At 44.1% G+C, this 21,218-nt stretch overlaps 1 protein-coding gene across 1 annotated transcript in view; it reads right to left on the minus strand.

Moving 5' to 3' along the window:
• The window catches only part of LOC126533597 (venom metalloproteinase antarease TserMP_A-like), a 72,886-nt gene extending 55,649 nt beyond the window's left edge, over window positions 1–17,237 (minus strand). The window contains exons 1-2 of the mRNA XM_072284671.1: window positions 17,232–17,237; window positions 16,238–16,508 (exon numbers count right to left, since the gene is read on the minus strand). Coding sequence (XP_072140772.1) covers window positions 16,238–16,508; window positions 17,232–17,237 — 277 coding nt within the window. The remainder of the gene's footprint in view (window positions 1–16,237; window positions 16,509–17,231) is intronic.
• Between the last annotated feature and the right edge of the window lie 3,981 nt (window positions 17,238–21,218).

The following is a 21,218-nucleotide window of genomic DNA, read 5'->3' on the forward strand; positions in this document are numbered from 1 at the left end:
TGTACCGCTTGAAAATAATATTTCTGTGTAGCAAATACCAGTACACCGATGCTCTAACTAGATGTGATTCGCAAACTGATTACCTGTTCCAGCCAAACGCGCCACTTTATTTGGTGTCAGTGTAAGTACATGCAGCGCTACCAAGTACCCTAACTACAACTTAGTTAACATTGTAACAACCAGTTACTACCAGTTTCTTATTAACAGACGCAGCAGTTTTTCTTTCGAATGTTGTCATCACGTTTGTTGATACGTTGCTTTGAGTGGCAGGTGCCAAAATGAAATGCTTAAATTTATCAAGATCACAAATTAGGAAAGGACAGTCATTCAAAAGTGGTACTCACAGTTCGCAGCATGGCAGCTCGTACAAATGTACGCTAAATACACAATTTTTAAAGAAGGAATAAACTGCATCGCTTTGTAGGCGCGCTACAGCAGTAGCATAAGTGCCGAGAAATCGCAGCGCCAAGCGCTCAAAGAAAAGGAGGTTGTTTTAAATTAGCGCTCAATAGTTCCAACTTTAAATCAGGCTCAACAGAAGCTTTTAAAGTCTTAACTTTGCGCGCCCTGAACTTACCACTTTTAATATTTGACGTCACCAGCAGTCGCAATCATTCCTTAGAGGATGGCATATATCGACCGTCTAAGACGTTCAGTGCCCGCTGCTAACTTACTGTAAGTTCAAAATTTCACTGAATGTGACGTTCGTTCCGAAACGCGTCATTTCTGGTTCTACTAGAAATAATACGATAACAAAAGCAAAACTTTGCCATAGCCACTGAAAGCATTCTATTCGACACCTTTGGCCTGATTTCGCATGCACGATTTGTGTGGGGTCGCAGAAAAAGCTAAACTATGAGTTTTCTCTTTATAAAATTTATTTTGTCCGTGTCTATGTCATTTGTTTCATTCCTATTTCTTTGTTTCCTATCTTCGTCTCTTCTTCTCATTCCCTCCCCCCGAAACAGTAGGCAGGCGTTGTGGCCCTCTCGGTGGCAGTTCTCAGCTTGCTCCCTCCCTGTTTCCTTTATGTGTTCTATATCAAATAATAATGTTGCGAATAAATTTTTGGTATATGCTGATCATCGGGAATGACTATTTTAACATGTTAACTCACTTTTTATAGTCACTACAAAATGTAGAAAAAAACTACAAACCAATTCTTTTACTATTATTTATTATATTCCTTTGTTTTCGTATCATACAACATACAAATACCACGCTATTTCAAGCCTCAAGTGCTTTCAAAGCAGCGACTCATACATTGTGTGGCTTTGCTGTTTAATTTTTTAGTCCACTGTAGGCATCAGTGTCGTCATGTTGGCTGGTTGATTGTAGCCCCATTTTATTTTCCTTGATCACAAAAACGTTTCTGCTGCATACTTAATAGATTTGTTGCGTCCTGCTTGAAACTGAGGCACGCAGTACGCAAGATAAATTTTCGACGATGCCCAGCCTGCCCCAGTTTCTTTTAGGTTTGTTTAGGTTTGCACATTTGCTGTCAGTCTTCTGACTGTTTGCATGTAGGGTCTGAATTACCGTTTCTGTGTACGCACATATTCACGTGATTGTAATGCACACAGATTGAGCGTTACTTTACACTAACAGCATTATAAAGGTATCTTCACTTTTTGTTTTCTTGTTTTGAGGGGGTGGGGGAAGTACGTGCGTCATGGCTTTCTTTAAGAACGTAGGTGAAGTGCGTTGCCTCGAATCACGAGGTGTCGATTAAGCACTGGGAAACGAACCCAGTTGTTTGAATTTCGTGCCATGAGTTTCTCGACAGTACCGAACGCTCAGTGATGCAACACGAAACACGTGACTACAGCTGGCAAAGTACTCAGCATTTTAAATAATTAGTGTCATTTCAACAAGTCTGCGATTTGGAGAGAATGGCTGTCCCCAGAGTACCCACCAGCCGGTCCCAGTTGTTATGGTTTTGGTTCCCTGCTGAACGTCCGGCTCAGGTCTTCTACTGCGCGTTGGCGATTACTCAGGTGGATAAGCCCTGATGACTAATAACCGGATAATTTGCAAATTCTAATAAATTCAATGTGGCAGATGCGAGAAAAAAGGTTATGTAGCCTGAATGGAAACGTAATAAGAATATAATTTAACTAAGTGGCATATTTAATGGAATGATAATTAGGAATCGGCATTAAGTTCGACTGCGGCACAAACGTCCCTGTGACCGCACCCCAGAGTCGAAGCTCATAATGAAAGGTTAACTGGAATTGCCAAAATCAGACCAGTTTCGCGAAAGGTAATCTTGACGATTATCTTTCTCAGTATAGAATTTCTATATAAGGTATAGTATACACAATAAACTCTCAGTTGTACGAACGTCGGTTTATCGAATATTTCAGAATAACGAACTTTTAAAAAATCCCCGGCAGTTTTCCTATAGATTCTATGCAAAAATGTTTCACTTAAACGAATTTCGGAACAGTCAATATTTCAGTTTAACGAACTCGCTCAGAGGACCAAGGCTTGCAAGGCATTGCACTGCAGGCGAAACCGATGCCCGCCCTCATCAAACCGCCGCTCCAGCGGCAATGTAACGTCGCTAGTGCTACAGCGCCCCTGGGGCAAAGCGGCGGCGCGGAAAACTAACGGCAACGAGGCATGGCTTCCGAGATCACCCGCACAAAAAAGAGCAAGAATTGATCTCGGAGGCCATCACCAAAGTAACATTGCTGGCGCTTGCAACGCCGCCAGAGCAAAGCGGCGATCTGTCACACCACAAACCACGTGGTGTGTTTTTTTCCGACCGGCTAGTCGTCCCACGTGGTGTGTTTTTCATTGATATGTACAAATCCCATTTCACACATTTCTAACACTATGGATGCCATGTCTTTTTCTCCATGAATTGACTTCAAACTTTTGACTCTGTATGCCGTGTCTTATGTTAGTCTAGTGAATATTCAGTTTAGTGAATTTTCATTTAAGTGAACTATTTCCTTCGGTCCATTGAAGTTCACTCAAGTGAGAGTTCGCTGTATAGTATATAGTATAGATAGTGTGTTATAAAATAGTATAGAAATGTGGCGGCACGACAAAAATGCTCAATTGATTCTCCTTCAATACAAAAAAAATGAGGGGGATTGCCTCAAGCCAAATTTGCGTCGTTAAAAAATTATAAAGATAACCCGACACCACAAATAAGTTGGGGATAGTTCACGCGTATAGGTGTACTGGATGATCCCCTATTCCCGCAATATAGAAGCTGCCGACACTCAGAAGGAGCAGTTAACAAGGCTTGCTTAACAGTACGCGAGCGGATCCAATCGAATTTAAGTGTAATGTAAAGACAATGGAGAGAGAGAGCGTGTGTGTGTGAGAGAGAGAGAGACTGTGCGGTGGATATGCGGCCGTAGGCTGTTTCCTTTTTTTACATACATGTTATACTGTCACTACTGCTATTCGAAAAGTAGTAGCCGTCGCCATTACAGGGTGACTGCATCTTTTCCTTCTTTTTTCATTCAATAAACATAATGCAATCGCACCACACTCTGGCCTGCGATTTCTTCATCTTCATGTCAACATGCTACTGCGGCGGTCAAGCGTTGTTTTCGACAGTATTCCTCGCAATTCCAGCCCAATAATTTGTTCTACTTGGGATGAGAGGGGGCTTATGATGAATGTGGGCGTTTATTAATGTTTTGTTCACATCGCCAGTGTGGTACAAAAAGCAAGGTTGGTCCCCTTAAACATCAGCAAGCAGTTTGATTCAGCAAACCGTTAGTGCGTATTAACAAGTATCAGCAAGCAGTTAGCGCGGATGGAGACCATGAATGCATGTTTATCAGCGATGCTCCTCGTACATGTTATTTATTTCCGCTAAGTATACGGCAAATAAAAAGATGTGAACGTTGAGATTAACTGTGCCTATTGTAACAGAAGGTATTTCCTTTAACCTCCACCGTCCCGTATGTTTAACGTGGCCGAATCACTTTTGTGAAGTACATGCGTGGGTGAAATTTGGAATTACATATGCAGAAGACCAAAAGACAGTGCGTTGACGCACAACCTTTCTAACTTAAACGAATAATGGTCTTATGCTGTTTATAACACTAAGCAAGAAGCTTGCGCTTCGATACCTAGGCACGGCGGTAGCACAGCATGTGGATGCAATGCAGAAATTTTCGTGCACCAAGTTTCAAGTCCATGTTAAAAAAACACTCGAAGCGTTGAAAGGTTAAGCTTTTGTTCCCCTACAACGCTCTATCCTTAAACCTGTAATATGCACTGGTGCGTTTAGACTCGTATCGATGAAAAATTCAATATCCGTGTCAACTTTTTGTTTTCGTGGCTGCTTTTTCCTTTGACACAGTCAGTTCTGACAGGCCAGGAGCGACAGCACATCGATTGTAGGTATACTGCGCTTCCCAGACGACTATGCGAGAACTGCAGGCTAAATTTAAGTGCACCAAGCCAGCAGTGGACCGTCATTTCGCTCACACCACGTTAAAACGATGCCATCATCGATGACCGTTTTAGATTATACTTTGGTCATTTGCGTATTCACTGTGTGAATGAACTTTGCTCGAGAAACTGAACTTCTTATAGGTTCCAGTAGTATAAGGCAAATATCATATGCAAAGGCGAGAAGTAGTGACCGCCGAGGAGCATGGTATTTTTTATGCCGAGAAGCCTCCGTATTTGGCCATCGCGGGAGCAAAATGTCATTTAGCAATTCGAAATGACTAGGAAAATTCATAAATTTGTGAAATTTAAAACAATATGACACGCTATACGTACGTTTAATCGTAGACATCAAATTTATATAAGTGTTCACAAATTGCTAAAGATATTCCTATTAACTAATTCTCCTAGTTTACTTGCCAGATACATTGCAGACAGCCTTAAAACGCAATGCTCCTTTTTAACGTGTATACGCACATTTAAAAAAATTATACAAACAACTCGCGTATATATTTTGTATCTGCCGTAGAGGCTCAGTGGCTATGGCGATGGGATGGTGACGATGTTGGTGGGGGGGGGGGTCAATTTGCGGCAGCAGCGTCCCCATTCCTACGTGGTAAAAATGCAAAAGCGTTCTTTGAACTTGCTTTCGGCGCGCGGTAACTGTTCTCCTGTGGTTCAAATTCAGTTTGAGTCCTCGAATGCGCCGTGCTTCATAGCGCTTTCTACAACATCAGAATTCTCACTTCAACAGTTCAGGTTCTCACATTAATCGTCATGTAACGAGATTGATGCTGCGCCTACGCGAGTCCTACAGTTACACATTGGTATTATCACCAGTGAGTAGGCTTAAACACGGCACCAAAACTGAAACGACCATTTGTTTCTGCAGTTCTCCAGACCGTTGATTAGTAGCGCCCTGGGCAGTAGGGTTAGGTGAACGAGCACCTGGCTATTTCAAGTACGCTTTTTGTTTACAACGAAACATGCACTCTCATTCCAGACGAGTGTTATTTATAAGCGAACGCAAGCTTTATTTGAAGCTTTTCTGTTATGCAATATTTGCCGTCGATTTAAAATATTTACTAACACCATTCAAGATGCGGCACAGATGTTGCCTGATAAGAAACAGCTAGATCTAGTTCATTGTGTGATAATGGGCGAGCCAAACGGGCACAGTGCGACGATTCTTTCACACGTCTCCAGAATTTCAAAAGGGATGGCATAGAGCCACATAGTGAACGACAAGAGTGGACACTCGACCACTTTCGTGGCCAAGCTATGGAGATTCGCCGAATGCGCTAGGTGGCAGAGCTCATCAAGAAAAATGTGGCTACGGCTGCGGCTGTGGCTAGCAGCTTGACAGGCGACACAACCCAACGCGGGCGAAGTCGAGTCAGGTCGAGTCAGGCCCCGTTGCCGGGCTCGTGGCCTCGTTAATCTGTAAAATGCGCCCGAGGATCGTCGTTGGGTTCTTCTGCCAGTATTTGACACTACTGCTTCGTCGCCGTTACACAGTAAGGCCACAGGAAGTTGCTTTGCGCGTTGTTAAAGATCTAGTCTCTTCGTGTTTCGTTATGCCACTGTTAGCTGCACGAACGAGTGACTGAGGGGGGCATGGCAGCCTTGAAGCCATAAACAGCTGCTGTCCATGTGCAACGTTAAATTACATCGTGCAATCTTTTTTATTTATCACGCGCAGCAATGGGTGGTTATGCTAGCGATAACAGCGATGTGGCAGCGTCCGAGCTGCGAGGCACGTTCTAGGCAACGGCGAAGTTCGAAAAGAACATAAAATGGTTCGTTAGGAAATGCGGCCTATGAACAACACATGCAGTTCGGTGCAGAAGGCATTACGTTGATCTATTCAAGAAGGTTGCGCGCAGCGGCTTCTCAAGAAGCATCGTGCGCCAGTTTTGCAACAGAAATGTGGCTATTGCTAAAAGCTATACACGTGCAATATTGGCAGCATGGAGTTACTGCGCGCTCTCTCAACCTCTGTAGCCGGCTATGTGCGTCCCATTAGTGTTAGCTGTTTTGTCATGGGCAGAGGATATGTGTATTCATGTTTTAATTGTGTATGTGGTCCTTGTCGTAAAAAGCGTCGTGCTTAGCATTTATACTAGTGCTCCCTTGACCTCAGGATCAGAAAAGTATGCATTACTCGAAGGAACGTAGCATCTGCATTCAATAGCTTTAAAGCCTCCAGTATTGCTTACGTTCTGCCTGTTATTCTACGTATTGCAGGAATCTGCTACTGCTTCCTAAATATACACTCTACAGCCAAAGGATGTCATGCATATTCAAGGGCAAATTTGCAAGCATTAGAAGACGACTGCAAGGCTTTGAAGACAGCTGATGAAGGCTCCCAACACAGTCGAGGTGCTTAATTGATTGACACGACAATATCTTGCAGCTGTTTATTGATGGACCGACTGGATTCCACATTTTATATTAGGATGTTGATGCATGCCCAATTGTATTTAATGCCATTTTATTTTAGCTTGCAACCATTTACATAATTTTGCTAATTTAATTCACACTCTTTCGTAGAAGTACATAAAAAGCGTCATATTGACTCCTCTTACAGCACTCCCATTTTGAGTAAACTAATTGCCGGCTTGTCTGCGTATTGTTTTTTTCTTTCTCTGAATAGTTATAACACGTTTTGTGTGTGTTTCTATGCTTGTGTAAAGTTTGTTGCCATCACGCCATTAATTTCCGGCTATTCTCCACTACTTGCATTTCACAGTTCCTTCCCGTTTTCATGTTAAATTACATTTTTCAGCTGTCTGCCACCTTTCTCACAATCTTCCTAGAATAAATCGTCTGGTATTTTGGTATTTTTTTGCTATCCAGCAAGCTGATCGATATTGACGGAACATGTCACATTTATTTACGATACTCATTTCGGCGTCAGTTATTCGAAATGCAATATCCCAAACCTAAAGTACTACTTGCTCAATAACAGTTGACATGATGGTTGCGTTAAGTTAAAGCTTGAAGCATCACGAATATGAATTTAAATAAAAATAAAATAAAAGCGAAGCACCGTGGTGTGCTCGCTGTCGCAACATATAAACAGCGGCACAAGTGCTTGCATGAAATCACTCGATTTATACGATGGTACTATTCACAGAAAAGAATAAAATAAACAAAAAAGAAATCATCGCCTCCGAGATATGGTGGCGTGCGGCGACCATCTTGGAGGCTGGTGCGTTGCGCCGATTCTGCTAGGTGCGCTGAGAGCAAATTTTGGCCGTAGGGGCCTAAAGGAGTGCTCACTCTACGTTTACGACATTACTCTATGTGACAGTAGGCATACTAAGGCTCCATTTATTAAGATATATTGGCATGAAGCTTATATATAAAAATTAGTTGAGAAGTTCGGCATAAAACAAAGTAGAGAGGAGAATTAGCTTCACAAAATTCCTAAACAATCCTTTCCTCATATTGTTCATATAAATGAGAATTGAAAACATACAAGAAAAAAACCCTACCCCTACCGGAAAATGGAGGTAAGCGAAGCTTGTTCTGCGTGCACCTGACCTTCGTCATGGTTAAGTAACCCTCAGGTAACGGTGCCGGATTGCTTCGGCCACCCGCTCCGTCAAATCTCCTTCTCGCTGCTGTCGAATCGCCCAGGCTGTAACGCCTGGACCGGCGCCACAGCGGCGAGCCCTTTCATTGGCGAGCTCTCGCCGTAGCTCGTCGAAGGCTGCCACTTCCTCGGGGGAATGTGCAACGCGTGGTCGTCCCATCTGTTTTCCGAGATTGAATTGAACGGTAACGAAGCCGGCGCTGCACGCTCGAAACCGTTTCCTGACCTTTCCTTCCCCGGTGGAATTAAAACGGCTCTGCTTGGTTGCGCGCGTAGCATGAGCGCGCACCTATGCAGCAGGAATCCTTGCTAATGACACGCGTTCCAGCGCTGTCGCAACTGTCAGCTCATCAAACCGCCTTTCCAGCAGCTGCTCTGCTCTGCTCTAGGAGCAACTGGGTTTTTCGCGTGACCACAACAACACCGCAACTGTAAGCCAGCATAAGCTTCGCTTGAAAACATTCATGAGCCATTCCACTCTATGAAGATGGATGACCAGCGAAGCACTTTAGCACGCGACACAGAGGTGACCCAGAATATTGAAAAAAGGTAGGAAAGCAATTTTAACGTTACAGGGTTAAGGACCCTGTGTCGCAAGAAATCCGATGTTGGCGTCGGACGTCGCTTGGTGAAAAATCATTCCAAACCACAACTACGCAGACCATCCGAGTGGCGCAGAGGCGTTACTGAACTAGTTCCTCAAAGTATCATGAGTCAGGAAAATAGCGAAATACAAACGAAACACAATTTATAGAGAGGATAGCATCTGATTGTAATTTGAGTATACCTGCATCGTGCGTACTATTCTTACTATTCTTACGAGAAAACAATTTGTTTCATCCAAACTCAAGCACAAACCCTTTTTCCAGCATTTCTATCATTCATAGGGCGGTCATGGCCTCCTACATTGGAGCGCGCCAACAGGTGCGCACGGGCGCTGATTTCTGAGGTCATGGTTTCTGAGGTCACATCGTTTCCTTATAACACCTCCAGATGGCGCCTGCCCCCGTAGTATCGTGTGCCGTTTCTACCAGAAAACTCGCCTTCGTGCATACCGTTCTGCGCCAGCGCTTCCTGGTAAACATTATTGTCACATAAACTGCAGTTGCCGCAAAGTGTAAGAAGCTATCGTGTTCCACTCTTAAAAGCGAAGTTTAAGCGTCCTTCCTATTTTGTTCTAATCTGTCATCAAATGTGCCCGTCACAAAAGACTATGAATGGCTCATGCCTCCTTAAGCAATAGCTTATACACCCGCAAACCCGTCTTCCCCAACAGAACGATTAAAGAGAAGTGAAATTTTACGCTGGAATGATGAGCGACAACGGAGCCATCTGTGTAAGAAGATGACAACAAACGCGCGAGCAGTTGTACTACCGCGTTTCCACGGTTGGCGCCGAGAATTATTAAACAGTGCTTTTTGGAGAAGTTGTACAAAACATTTTTTTCTTTCAAAAACGTCTGTTCTTATCCTTGTGCCTGGGACCTCTTTGGGTCCCACGTGTGACATGGGTAGTTCAGGGGCACGTTAGAGGTCCCCGAGCTTATAAGGGTATGTGCCATTTAGCTTGCACCGTGTCTGCACTATAACCAGAATCGGCCCATATGATTTGTTTTTGTCATCATCAGGGACACATTCTTTTCCACATCATATTGATAGACTCCTTCGCTGTACTAAGATCCCTAAAATTCCCGCCCTAGCACTCCGTACGGATGGTTAACCAGCTAAGCTGAAACGTGTGGCCCATGTGTTTGTCACTGCATTAATCCCGATGGTTTATTAAACGAAGGCTTGATAAGCTGCCGGATCCTCGGTAGGCAGTTGCTGCTTGCGCTCGGCTGCACGAGCCTGTTCTTCTGCCCGGGCTGCAGCATCGGCATGATGTAGAAGAGCTCCTTCCCGCTTCTGCTCGCGGCGTTCCTGATCGAAAGCTGCCTGCTTCTCAGAAGTACGCATGACGCTTGGCCTACCCATTTCGGTGCAGGAGAAAGCTGCTGCGCGCACCCTTGGCTACATGGAGAGTAGCGACGTCACTACTAGCGCAGCCAATCGCACGCCTCCTTTTTTTTCGCGCATGAGCATGAGATTGCGCCGGAGGAGTTTTCGGCATGCAGGCGACAGACGGACGGACGAATCGGCTAGCCATATGCAGCTTCACTGTAAAAGACCATGCAGCATAAACACGATAACGTAATACAACAAATCAAACAACTGAAAAAGACGCTGTTTAACATGAAGCAAACGAGGAAACATTGCCAGCAAGAAATCGATCAAACAACAACAGTCTTGGCGATTAGAAATGCGCACGGCTGAGTGAAACTGGTGCCAAAGAAATGCAAGCGTATGTACAAATATGAATAGCAAGCAAGAAACAAGGATGGATGACGACAGATGTCACGTGGTACCAGTGAAGCAAGTGGAAAGGACTACGGAAACATATTTTTTTAATGTTTCGCTAAAATATTTCAGGTTATTAATTTCAACAGTTTGGCTTCGAAGTTCGTTCCAAGCTGCCAGTGCTTGAGGTAGTGCAGATTTATTAAAGGCGTTTGTGCAGCCGAACACACATTAGAATCTGTGTGTGCGTTATATAAGCGTCGATATGTGTAAAATGGTAAGGAAAGTAGTAACGCGGTTGCGTGTGGACTGTCAGGGATTTTGTGCAGTGATCAAAGCAAAGCTATCGTCCTCCTTGATTCAAGAGATGGGAGCGATAGTGATTTCTTTATAGCATTAACCCTAGAATTCCTGCTGTCATCTTTGGCGATGAAACGTGCAGTATGGTTTTGAGTATATTTGAGAGAATTGATTACATATTCCTGACAAGGCGACCACATGGCGGATGCGAATTCGAGATGTGGACGAACAAAGGTTCTGCACGCTATTTCACAAGCAGCTGGAGGGGTTTGCCGTAGGTCGCATTTTAATTAGCCAAGTGTGCTAGACACTCTTGCAATACCATGTTTTACGTACGCCTTCCATGATAAGTTTATTCGAGAAGAGAGGGGTTTAACCGAGGGGCCCGATATTTATTAATCATATCATGAGGAGCCAACGAACAAGGACACCAAGGAAAACATAGGGGAAATTACTTGTGTTACTAGATGAATTAAATAAATGTTAAATTAATGGCAACGAAAGTGGATGAAAAAACAACTTGCCGCAGGTTGGGAACGATCCCACGTCTTCGCATTACGCGTGCGATGCTCTCGAGAGCAGTAAGTACATGACAAAGAGTGTGATTATTCATAATTATACATTGTAACTCTTGGGTATGTACTCTATTTGTTTGTTTGTTTTTCGCACTATAAACGCAAGATAACGGTGAGGATCGTTGACCAGCCACGTGAGTTTTGGCCTGGATTCAAATATTTACCGCTATATTCGCAGCGCGGAAGGCACGGATTCATTGGTTCATACTTCAGCTTTGCTTATGTTGCGCTAAAACCAGTTTGCGTGCTTCGTTATCTCGCGTTATTCAACTTAGAGTGAAGTTACGTGTTTGCGAGCAGAGATGTAAGACCTAAAGCTAGGTATCGGTCACGAACAATGCGGAGCACGCCTGCATCGAAACGGGAGCCTGATCCTGCTGCCACTCGGGACGGCAGTACCGGTGAGTCGTTTAACATCGCTGCTTCCATTGTTATGTAATAATCGTCTCGTTAACTTGCAGGCGGACACAAGTTAACAAACTAGATTCTGCATTACATATGGGCAGTCAGGACCCTCCATTGCTGTTTCCGAAATAAACATTTAGTGGCGAGGTCATCGTTATACACACAATTACGAAAGAGGGCGATATCGGAACGCCCACAACATTTGCATCTCGCTGTAGCCGTGGCAATGGGCGATTGAATAGCTTTATCAATAAATTTTCTTTTTCGAATCTACCGGCAACTTCTTTCGCCTACGTGACCTAGTGACCATTTGGTAAATTGAAGAAAAAGTACTGAAATTATCGCATTAAACAGTTACACGCATAGTAATTCACATACAGTTCCTACTAGTTGGTTCCAATTGTTCTTGCTGTTCTGCTTGCTTTGCCTTAAGGCATTTATTTTTGCGGTAGTGAAGCGGTGCGTCATGCTCGTGCAAAGAAGGCTGCATCACTTGCAATAGCTTCATGTCTTTCATGTATTTACTTGTGTAACTAGCAGTGCGATGTTCTCTACTGTAGAAATGAGCGCAAAAATGTTCGCATTTGTCATCGTAACAATACTTAAGCTGTTGACACGCATTGTAGTTAGGCAGACATCAATTTTATGGACAGTAGCAATATTTACTTAAATATCAGGCGCTGAAGCGCCCTTTTACAAACACTGTACCTTAGCATGTGTTCTGCATTGAAAAACCACCACAATATATATGTCACAGTTTTTTACATTTAATATTACAAAATTGTGCCTTGTGAATTTCTGATGCACTCAAAATTTCTGTTCCAGACATGCAGCAAAGAAGACTGCAGCAGTGTAAAGCAACAGACTAGAGAAGCGGCTGCCTGCTCAAAGAAGGCCATTGTGTGGACTTTTGCTGCTCCTACATGGTAAACAAAACCAGGTTCAGAAAAACATATGCTTCGTATATACTCGATTGGCTCGCTGATATTGAGATACATTATATTTGTTTGGAGCCGATGATATGAGTGCGTGTGCATATTTACGATTCAGCCTAAATTGTTCAAACATAAAAGGAAACAATACTTGAGTTTGGCTAATTTGTGCTGTATGTCGTGTGTCACTGTTCTGCTCCAACAGAGTCTGAACCAAGCACATCTTGGTCCTCATCCCAGGAGGAAGGGGCTGGACCTGAATTCTGAAGGATTTTACACAACGTATAAGGAAGTGGATCCAGAGGCATCTAGATGAAATAGCAAGTCCACGGAGGAGTGTATCAAGACTAAAAAGAACCTCAGTCATCTTTAGAACAGCTTAGATATTGGCGAATTATCCAGATACCTCAGCAAGAGAAATTTTTCGTGTTCAGATGCCCCTGCAACCTCTGAACAAACACGGAAGACGGCGGCCAAAAGAGTTCCGTCAGTTTTCTTTACCTCAATCAGCTTCCTGTCCATGTAAAATTCCATTTGTGCTGAGTGTACGTTCTCAATGAGTATAGTTCTCAATGAATATAAGGTTTTGCACTCCCCATTGTTATTAGAGATCATTCTTCTTCGTCATTCAAACATCAAGGTGAAGCCATTCTTTGTTCATACTTAATACCAGTCATTGTCTAGTAGCATATAGCATGACTGTGGCAGTATTTTCAAGTCTACATTGCCATGTGCAATTTCTTTCCTGAAATAACTTATGCGCCATCCCCGTCTATCTTGCATTAACCGTTGCACCGTGTGCTCTGTAGCATTTGACTTTTCTTGACGTTTTTGGCCTCCATTTGTTGCAGAGCCAAGTGGCTCCTTTCTTGAATGCAAGCTTTCTAACTCCCATATTTAATTCCTAGTCTCGTTCAGGATTGCTCTTTCTGTTGGATAGTCTGGACTTTAGCGCTAGCTACACTGCAGTAATTGATTGCATAGTCTAGTTGTGCTGCTGTTCCACTTGCTCGTGGTCGCCGTGTTAGGTTTCTGGAATGCGGGAGCCTGGTCAGTTGCATTGGGAAACAGTCTCTCGAGGTAAGCACGTTGCTCCTTCCGTTCTCACAGTGACATAAACTGCCAGTTTACATGTACCGTGATTGGTGTGCCCCGTTCCGTCCGTTCCTGCTGCAGCCGTGGGCAAAGTGTGCTTGTGCCCTTCCTCGGCCGTGATTTGGCGTGAACGGAGACTAGCGTACGTGCTTAGGTGGTCTGAAGTGTACGAAGTTAATAGCCGCGTGGGTAGAAAAACATGCAAAAGTGGCTGCAAAATGTTTTTTTCCCAAACAACCAACCATGTTCATATTGAGAGAATCTCAGCCACCAAAGTGGGATTGGACAGAAAGTCGTGCGTACATATCGTACCAAAGCCAACTAGCTGTTTGAGATGATTGCCCCGTGTCTAAGCATAATGTGGTTTCCGTACTACGACACATACCCAAAACGAGGGACTGGTTAAAAAGTGGCCGGTACATTAAACATGAAAAAGAAACTCAAGACTATGTAAGATTTCTGTAACGTCTAGGCTCATATATATGCTGTGCAATGGTATATATATATATATATATATATATATATATATATATATATATATATATATATATATATATATATATATATATGTATAATCACATTGCACAGCGCGGGTGCGAGAAGGTACACGCTTGCGGCGGTCTCCTTTGCGCCAAAGCCACAGGAACGAAAGGGGCCAATTTATAGCATTTCATTAACCATTTCACGAAGCTTCGCTTCACATAGACTCCAACATTTGTGTTGTATCTCGATATTTCTGTTTTGGCAATATTTTGAGTAGCTGTGCTGCAGCCCAGATAGGTGTCTTACGGATAAAGAAACGTCCAATGGATTATCTTTCAAGCCAGATAAGTTATTCCGCGTTTACAGTTTGCTTCGCGCTCGGCCACGTTCGCACGAGTGGGCTTACGGTAGCGCTATCATCCCGACAAAGAAAATGTGATTTGCTTCTTTCCTAACCAGATAAAAGTTGTGTGACCAGCTGCATTATTAGCCAAGAAACATTAAAAAACTAACAGTAAACATACGTATGTTTTTTTTGCGTCAGTCCATGCGTTCTCTTTGAAAGTAGTAATATGAGTGCTTTTAAATATAACAAGTATTCGTAACTTCATTTTTTTCACTTAGGTGACTAGTGCGTCGCAACAATGACCTCTCGTCGCAAGCAACTGTTAATATTTTATTTTATATAATGCGAGCAAAGACGTCAGTGGTGGCTACCTTGACAGTTTAAGGCTTAATTTGCCAGTCAGCGCCACTGCGATTCATGTTCAGCTAAACATCGTTCACGAAAGTTGACCTCGTAGCACGGACATTTCACGCTACAAGCAAGATAACGTCCGAATTATGAATATTTTTTACTCTGTACTGCCATCGTATGGGTGAATATTCTTAAGGTGGCACTTTCAATAAATGTCTCTAAAAACCACGTACCTCGTCATTTTAACTTGTCCGTTTATTTACTTATACGATGACGACAGATGGCATTATGTGTCATTTTCTGCGGATAATAAGAACGTTGGATTCTAATATTGATCTTCTTCAATCTGTCACCACGAGGAATTGTTAATGTTTGATTTTATAGAATGCGAACAAAGACGTCAGTGGTGGCCGCTTTCACAGTCTAAAACTTCATTCGCCTACCAACGCCGTGGCCACCCACTTGGAGTTGAACAGCGCTGACGAAAGTTGGCCTCGTAGCAGACATTTCGTGCTACAAGCGGGATAATGCCAGGCTTACAAATGTTTTTTTTTTTTTATCTGCCTGATCTCCAAGCGCATGGATGTGCATACATGGAAATTATTCTTAAGGTGACAAGTCCAATATGCGTCTCTAAAAAGGACATCTCTCGTCATTTTTACCTTGTCCATGTATTTACTTATACGATGACGACCGATGGCATTATCTATCATTTGCTACGGATATTAAGAATGCTCGCTGCGAACTTTCAACTTTTGGCACAAACACTTCTGTCAAAAGAATGCCCAAGCGCATGGTGTATGAAATTGCAAGAGCGGTGTCACAGGCTCCAAACAAGGGCAGCAATGAAGCCTTGTTGTTGAATCATCATGAACACCTTTCATAAAGCACGAAACGTTACACGGACGCACGAAGCTACAGATAAAAATCGCTGTGTGTTGCCTTTTTATATGCGCGTTTTTCTGTCCTTGTTACGCTTCGCGCTGCCTCAGAAGAGTTTCTGAAAAGTTCAGAGACCACGATAACCAACTTGTTCTTAGCAGTCGGGCTAGTCATCCGGTCAACGGGCCGTGAAAACCTTCATATATGTCCATATACATATATATTTAGAAACCAAGGAATTGTGGCGACTTGAGCGGCCTTCCCGAATAAAAGCCAAGAATTCAGCGAACTGGTGCTTTCTCCTCCTGACTCCTCCTGACAAGCTGTCGGCATTGGTACTGGCTCGTGCTGTTCGCGAGCAACTTTCACGTGCCGAAACCACGATCTGATTATGTGGCACCGCGAAGTAGGGGACTCCGGATTAATTTTCACCACCTGGAGTTTTTACCGTGCATCTAATGCGCAGTAAAGGGCGGTTTGGTTGTCGTTGTTGTTGCTGTCGTTACTGTTGTCGATGTGGTTGTTGTTGCTATCGTTGCTGTTGTCGATGTCGTTGTCTTTGCTGTTGTCGTTGCTATATTTGTTGTTGATGTCGTTGTTGTTGGTGTCATTGTTGTTGGTGTCATTGTTGTTGGTGTCATTGTTGTTCTCGTTGTTGTTGTCGTCGTCGTTGTTCTCGTTGTTGTCATCGTCGTTGTTCTCGTTGTTGTCATCGTCGTTGTTCTCGTTGTTGTCGTCATCGTCGTTGTTCTCGTTGTTGTCGTCATCGTCGTTGTTCTCGTTGTTGTTGTCGTCGTCGTCGTCGTTCTCGTCGTTGTCGTTGTCGTTGTCGTCGTTGTTGTTGTTGTTTGCATTAGACCCCATCGAAATGCGGCCAGGATTCGATGTCGCGACCTCGTGCTTAGCAGCGCAACGCCAAAGCCACTAAACGACCAAGGCGGGTCACGGGTTGTGTTGTTTTTGTACTTCGAACTATTTGTAATTATTACATTTCGTGCGCTGCGAGTAAAGCAGGGAAAAATTAATTACGCCGCACACAGCACTTCAAAAGTGATTTTTTCGTGTACGTTAAGACGCAAAACCAGCTTCATAATGAGGAGTCACGCCTCAGATTCAATATTGAAACAAGGTGATAATTATTATTTCATAATTACTCAGGTAATTGCTATGCAACATCTAGCCTGGTGGTCGAAGAGGAGTCACGACGGAACACCATGGGACTGTAATCGTATATAGCACTGGTTTTTCCTATCTAGTACGTTTGTATCCCTTTGGTAAACGCTAGTTGGGACACCCCGTGTAAGGACACACCGAAAATGTAACCTGAGCGTTTATTTCCACAAATATAACCATCGACATAAAGATGACGACAATGGCTATGGTTACGACGACAACTTTGGTAGCGGCAACTATGCCAAACTCGGTTAGGGTTCGCAAAAAAAGCTTTGCTTAAAATATTTATTGTTGTACCTCTCATTACTTTGTTAAGGAAGGGCTAACATGCATCCCGCAAGTAGGGTCATGCAGGCTGGAACGCTAACAGAAGAAAAGGCGAAGCATGGGTAAAAGTGTAAGAAAGAGTGAACAGACAGACACGGACATGAGAATGTCCCTTTCAGACAGATTTCTATGTACACCTAATTTAACAAATACCTATTGCGTATTCAGTGAAAGACCTTTGCGGTCGTTCGAAAGCCAATTTCAAGGCAAGATTTTTCTAGCCTATTTGAGGCATGCTTCTTCAACTTCTTCGGATAGCCGTACCTGCCATACATTAGCACAGATCACGACCGACTGTTACCCCCTAAATATGGTCAATAAATTTTAGCGCATTTTTAGAGCTCAGCTCTTGGGCGCCCGTTCCTGCGGCGTGCGTTGGTGCTGTCCCTCGTAACCGAATGAATTACCTCAGCGAAGGATGACAGCGAACGAGGAGTGCAGAGGGAGAGGAAAGAATGCGATTGCGAAGAGAGTGCGAGGAGGAACGCAGAGGAGGAGGGCATGGCGATAGCATGACAGGAAAAGCGTAGTGCCGCGCAAGACGGTCTTTGCGGCGACAATGGCTATGAGATGGCGCCAGAGTAACCCGCGCCGCCTGTATGGAACGAAAGCGCTGCGTGAGCGGACGTCTGCCGGCGGCAGCTGCTGTGAACCGCTCCCACGTGTCACGTACGCGCTGCCTCTCGCAATCTTCCCATTAGCGAGGCAGTCGCGCGACACTTCGCACCGTTTGTAGCGTACCGCACAACACAGATTGTCCGAGCCAGCCAATATATCGCCAAGTGGAAACACGTAAAAAGTGCGCTCGACCTATGATTTATGGAGGACGGTCATGGAGGACGGTCAGCCTCTCCCCGCATCTCCCACAGGTTGGGGGCTCATTTCCAGTGAGTTAAAAATTGTGGGTGCCAAATGTGTGTCCTATTCTTAGACGACAGAATAGGACATCTGTTCGGCGTGATTTTGTAGTAGAGGGCCAGAGTCCTAACTGTGGCTTTATTAGGTGGAGCTTATTATCTGTTTCCGCGTCCCACATGCTTTTCCAGTTGCCCCGCAGCCTCCTTCGCAAGGAAGGCCTCAAATCTGTGACAGGCACCTCAGCGGTAGGGTTAACGGCTTGCGAAGTGATAGACGTGGCCATCTCGTCCACCACAACGTTGCCCTCGATGCTCCTATGGCCAGGCACCCAGCATATACTGATATGCTGGTTAGATACATACGCTTTACACAAGACGGTGTAGAGTTCATTAAGTACTTGATTTTTGTGTCTATAGGGTGACATCAAGGCCTTCACGACGCTTAAGGAGTCTGTATATATCGCTGATGTTTGAAGTTTTGATTTTCCTATGTGATTCACAGAAGAAAGTACTGCGTAGGCCTCGGCCGTGAAGATACTTGTTTCCGGATTCAGTACACCAGATTCTGAGAAGGATGGGCCGAAGGCAGCATAAGACACCCCGGCATTTGACTTCGAAGCGTCTGTGTAGAACTCTGCGCAGGAGTGCTTGTGCTGGAGTTCAAGAAAATGCAATCGGATTTCTATCTCTGGTGCGTGTTTTGTTACTTCTAAAAAGGATATGTCACATTCAATCAGCTGCCACTCCAAGGGTGGTAACACCTTGGTTGGGTGCATTAGGCGAAGCTCGAGGAGTGGGACACGCATTTGATCACTAAGCTCCCTCACACAAAGCGAGAAAGGCTGTCTTACAGAGGGACGGTTATGGAAAAGTGTAGTACATGTCATATCGTTAACAGTGTGAAAACATGGATGATGATGATTGGAATGTATTTTCAGGAAATATGTAAGGCTGATGTAAGTTCTCTGTAGATGGAGGGACCATTCATTTGATTCCGCGTATAAGCTTTCAATCGGGCTAGTTCTGAAAGCGCCAGTGGCTAAGCGGATACCTAGATGGTGGACAGGATCTAGGAACTTTAGTGCGCTCGGAGCGGCAGAGTTATATACGACGGCGCCGTAGTCCAATCGTGATCGAATTAGGCTCTTATAAACATTCATCAAACACTTCCTGTCGCTACCCCATGTTGAGTGGGATAGAATTTTAAGTTCATTGTCCTTAGACATTTCTCTTTAAGATATATAATGTGCTGTATAAAAGTAAGCTTGGAGTCAAGTATAATACCTAGAAATTTGTGTTCTTTGTTGATAGGTATTTGATGTCCACAGAGTTGAACACAAGGATCTGGAACCAGGCCTTTCTTTCTAGTAAAAAGAACGCAGGGACTTTTGTGGGGGTTGATTTTAAATCCGTTTTCGTCTGCCCACTTGGAAACCTTGTTCAAGCCCTGCTGTACCTGTCTCTCGCATACTGTGAGGTTGCAGGATTTGAAGCCTATTTCTATATCGTCTACGTATACGGAATAAAAAATGGCCGGTGGCAGTGAAGCACGTGGTGTGTTCATCTTAACGATAAAGAGAGTGCAACTCAGCTCGCCTCCCTGGGATACACCAGTTTCCTGCGTAAAAGGACGTGACAGTGCATTACCGACTTTTACTCGTAACGTACGATTTGACAAATAGCTTTCAATAGTGTTCAGCATACTTCCACAGATCCCCATTCCCGACAAGTCTCGCAAGATCCTGTAACGCCATGCTGTGTCATACGCCTTCTCCATGTCGAGGAATATTGATAGTAACAACTGTTTATGAATAAATGCATCGCGGATATTTCCTTGAATGCGCACAAGGTGATCTGTAGTCGATCGTCCTTCTCTGAATCCACACTGATTGGGATCGAGCATATTGGCGAGTTCAAGGAAGCGAATGAGTCAGCGATTAATCATTTTTTCGAAAAGCTTACAGAGACAATTTGTAAGACCTATCGGTTGGTAACTTGCCGCCAAGGAGAGGTCTTTACCCTGCTTAAGAACAGGGACCACAATCGCTTCTTTCCATGTGGATGGGAGGTATCCCGCAGCCCAGATAGTGTTGAAAAGTGTGAGAAGTGTACGTTGTGTGTCAGTATGTAAGTTTCTGATCATGTCATACATGACTCGGTCAGGTCCCGGTGCAGTGCTTTCGCATGTGTTCAATGCAGCTCTCAACTCGGAAATACTGAAAGGCTAGTTATACGGTTCATTCTCTCTGGATTTTCGTAAGATTGGCTTACGTTCTTCTATTTCTTTAAGTTCCAAAAAGGTTTGGGAATAGTGAATTGAGCTCGACACGTGCTCAAAGTGCTCCCCAAGTGAGTTTGCCTGACCTTGCAGGGTATCGCCTTCTGTGTTTACCAAAGGGAGTGAATATGTTTGCCGCCCTCTTATTCTATTAACCCTGTTCCATACTTTGGCCTCATCTGTATAAGAGTTGATGCCCGATGAAAACTGTTGCCAGCTCTCTCTTCTGGCCTGTCGGCGCGTTCTCCTGCTTTGGGACTTTGCTTTCTTAAAGTTAACAAGATTCTCCGCAGTAGGAGAGGTGCGTAGCGACCCCCACGCTTTGTTCTGTTTCTTTCGAGCGATCCTACATTCGTCGTTCCACCATGGACACACCGTTTACACGCCAAACCATTTACTTCCGATATGCATTTAGACGCGGAATCTATTATTAGGGCTGTAAAATACTCTACAGCAGCATCAATTTCTAACGAAGACATGTCAGCCCATGAGATACTGGCGAGAGCTCGGAATTTCTCCCAGTCAGCTGTATCGATCTTCCACCTAGGAGCCTCTGGTGGATATTCGTTTTCTGTAGGTGTTCTTAGCAATATGGGAAAGAGGTCACTTCCGTAAGGATTGTTGATAACTTCCCATTCAAGTTCGGGCAGTATACACGGAGAAACTAGGCTGAGGTCAATTGAAGAAAATGTTCTGTTTGCGAGAGAATAATATGTGGGTGCCTTCTTATTCAGCAGACACGCACCAGAAGAAAGAAGGAACTGTTCAACAAGACGACCTCGCGCATCTATACGAGAGTCGCCCCACAGGCAGTTGTGCGCATTGAAATCCCCAAGCACAACGTAAGGTTCT

This window comes from Dermacentor andersoni, chromosome 10 (genome assembly GCF_023375885.2).
Source record: "Dermacentor andersoni chromosome 10, qqDerAnde1_hic_scaffold, whole genome shotgun sequence".
Taxonomy (NCBI): Eukaryota; Metazoa; Arthropoda; class Arachnida; order Ixodida; family Ixodidae; genus Dermacentor; species Dermacentor andersoni.